The following is a 3,225-nucleotide window of genomic DNA, read 5'->3' on the forward strand; positions in this document are numbered from 1 at the left end:
ACGTCCCGTCCGAAGGATGAAGCCACGGTTTAATGATCTTGCTTAAGGACGCAAAATGTCACGGCTGGGGATTCGAACCCACATTCTGCTGATCTGAAACACCAGAGTTTGAATTCGGTTCTCATAACCGCTCGGTCACGACACTTCCTAAGCGTGTTATGTGTGTAAGTGCGGTACGAAAACAAATTGCTTCCGGGCAGACCGGGATTGACCCAGGGAAGCTAATTATCGAACGCACCCTATATTTCACAATGCCGCGCTTTTGTCGAAATCAAACTATTTGATTTTGACATAGCAAGAGCGCGATGTTTAAAACGGGCCCAAGGCTCGTGAGTGTACGACTCAACGGTTGATTTCACTTGAGACAGCGGACTAGTCAATGCTGTAAAAAAATCCAGCGGATGAATGACCTTGCCCTTACCGATCTAACTTATTATTTTTTTAGTTAACGCACCAGTCACAACAATGATCGTAAACTTAAGGTAACTTTGGCTGTAAACATAATTCCGGAAAGCAATATAATTATGTATGTGCATAGCAAGATTTTGTGATTATACAGGCTTATTAAAAATGGGCACAGGTCACTCGCTGCAGAGTATCTCAAATAACTTACCCCATGCCTAATGAAACAATGTGTAATTAGCACAATAATTATGATAGTCATGTGATGGTTTTTTTCTTTCTAGGATCTAAACTTGATGTTTCTGTTGCCATGGTGACATTTGATGTAGCCATCAATCTCTGGTGCAAGCTAATGCATTCTCAATCGTAGAAAGCAGAATTCCTACACAGAGACACCCTTGATGTTCCTGTATACATGTACACTCCATAAAGCAAACTGACGGATTCAAGAGCTTTTCTTGAACACCAAAAAGTGCACTGATCGAAACGTCGAGTTGCTGCACAGTACCGCTCCATTTCAAAACAACCTCAATTTATTGGTGAAAGAGATTCGTGGTGTTTCCCCTCGAACTTTAGTCTCAAGAAATCAAGGATTTTTTGGAGAAAAGAATATATTGATTCGATCAAATTATTTTGACGATGGAATCAGTCAATTTTACCAGTTCAACTTCTGCCAACACGTTCGACGGCCAGCTGTTTTTCTATTACACAATGAGCAGCATTGGCATACTCGGCAATGGATTTGTTTGCTTTGTCATGCTTCGCTACAGGAAAGTTTTCAACTCCACCACAAACAAACTAATGATCCACCAATCCTGTCTAGATCTCATCGGGTCGTGTGTGTTCCTGGTGGAGAGATTCGCCCACATGGATGCCGTGCCAGACAGCTTTCTCGGTCGGCTCTACTGCCGCGTCTGGTGGTCGGAATGGCCTCAGTACGGCATGTTTGTGGCCTCCACGTGGAACCTGGTCGCCATATCGGTAGAGCGTTACCTCGCAATCTGCCGAACCGTTTGGTATCGAAATGTTTTCACTCCACGGAAGCTGAAACTCGTCTTGATGACCACGTGGATGATGGGCTGGGTAGAAAATGCCCATCTTCTGATAGTATGTTTCTATGACAGCGAGACTCTCGGCTGCAATGTGTCCTGGTTCAGCTCAGAGATCCAGGCCGTTGCGGGCGTCCTGGTGTTCCTGCACGAGCTTGTGGTTCCGATGACGATCATGGTATTTTGCTACTCTCTTATTATCTGGAAGCTCCGCCAGAGGGCAAAGGCTCACGGCAAAAACAACAACACCAGTGCTCAGGAGACGTTCTCTAAAGCCAATCGTGACGTCACACAGACAGTCGTATTGCTAACCATCTTCTTCCTCATTTGCTGGAGCCCGACTGAGACCAACTACCTGCTGTTTAACCTAGGTGTGTATCAACCTGCTAACCTTTATGAAGACATCTTTTATCAAGTTACGGGAGGTATTGTTGTCATTAACTTGTGCATCAGTCCGTTCATTTACTGCTTTATGTACGAAAGGTTTCAGAAACAGTTGAAAGAGATGGTCGGGCGCCGTACACGACGAGTTGACGACTCTTCAATCTTGACCTGAGAGGCGCAAGGCCGAAGGCAAGAGGCTGGTCACCAGACCAACTTTTTGCTCGATTTGCTTATAATGTGCGGAATTGTTGCACGAAGCATTTACATTTATACATTGACCCCCCCCCCCCCATCGTTAAAGGAAAGCTATATTAAAGAATTTCTTGAATAGACCCTTCCCATGAAATATGTAAATTGTACATAGCGCGTGCGCACTAACGTTTTGGTTGACAAAATGAGGGAACATCGCGCTGTTTTGTACACGGCTAATACACCGATCCATCAAGCCAGGCCCAATTGTCATTGACCAATCACAACCGCGAAATCTGATCACCATTTGAACCGTTTGGTGATCTTTGCACTAATGGTGATCGGGTTTCGCGGCTGTGATTGGTCAACTGGTAAGGAGGCGGGGCGTAATGGATCGGTCTATTGGCCGGGTGCGTGACGCAGACGCGATTGCGCGTCTGCTTAGTGCACAACTCTATGGCATTTGCCAACCAACAGGGTCTGTACGCATGCGTGAATGTGATTAGCATATTTCATGGGAAGGGTCCATTGGCCGTGCAGTGAGTCCTAAAGTTCACTGCGTGGGTGTGTTTTTTGAAAAACTTGTGTCATTCAACTTCAAAGGATGAGCAGTTAACCTGCCTCGCGCGGTTAGAAACACTACTGGTTTGTGCATGATTCATTTGCGTCCACTGTTTGTAACATGGCGATGACAGGTGTGAGTTGCAAGAAGAAAGAGGTGTTTTTGTTTTAGCTCTTTCTTCATATGGGGCTTTCTCGTAATATTGTTACAGTCATTATTGTAAAGCCTTTTTATTTGACGCACTGCTAGATTTTCCTGTACTTATTTTTATAGGAGCAGTTTCCACAATATTAGGAACCAAAATATACAGTAGTTATAAAGTCATTAAAACGGATGATAATAGTAGATTATAAGATAAAATACTTCAAATAAAAAAGGCATTTATAGTACCTGCATCTCTTTGGAAATCCTTGTGCCTGTTCCCTTAGAGACATTGGACACCATTCGTATTTGTCAGAGACCAGTGCTCCCTTGGTGTGTCTCAACATATATGCACAAAATATCAAACCTGTGAAAATTTGAGCTCACTGGTAGTCGAAGTTGCGGGAATGCAAGAAAAAAAAAACTTTTCACACGAAGTTGTGTGCGTTTAGATGAAGAATTTCGTGACCTCAAAATAATTCTAATTCTGAGGTCTCG

General features: G+C 43.8%; 1 protein-coding gene across 1 annotated transcript; it reads left to right on the top strand.

The window, feature by feature from the left end:
• The first annotated feature begins 1,041 nt into the window (after positions 1–1,041).
• LOC139941827 (mu-type opioid receptor-like) lies at positions 1,042–2,007 on the top strand. The gene has a single exon (XM_071938448.1). The coding sequence runs from the start codon at positions 1,042–1,044 to the stop codon at positions 2,005–2,007; it is 966 nt and encodes a 321-aa protein (XP_071794549.1).
• Positions 2,008–3,225: the final 1,218 nt, after the last annotated feature.

Source organism: Asterias amurensis, chromosome 9 (genome assembly GCF_032118995.1).
Source record: "Asterias amurensis chromosome 9, ASM3211899v1".
In the NCBI taxonomy this organism is placed as follows: Eukaryota; Metazoa; Echinodermata; class Asteroidea; order Forcipulatida; family Asteriidae; genus Asterias; species Asterias amurensis.

Bases quoted from the DNA above. Each gene is read 5' to 3' on its own strand.
- LOC139941827 (XM_071938448.1), top strand. From the start codon at position 1,042: ATGGAATCAGTCAATTTTACCAGTTCAACTTCTGCCAACACGTTCGAC.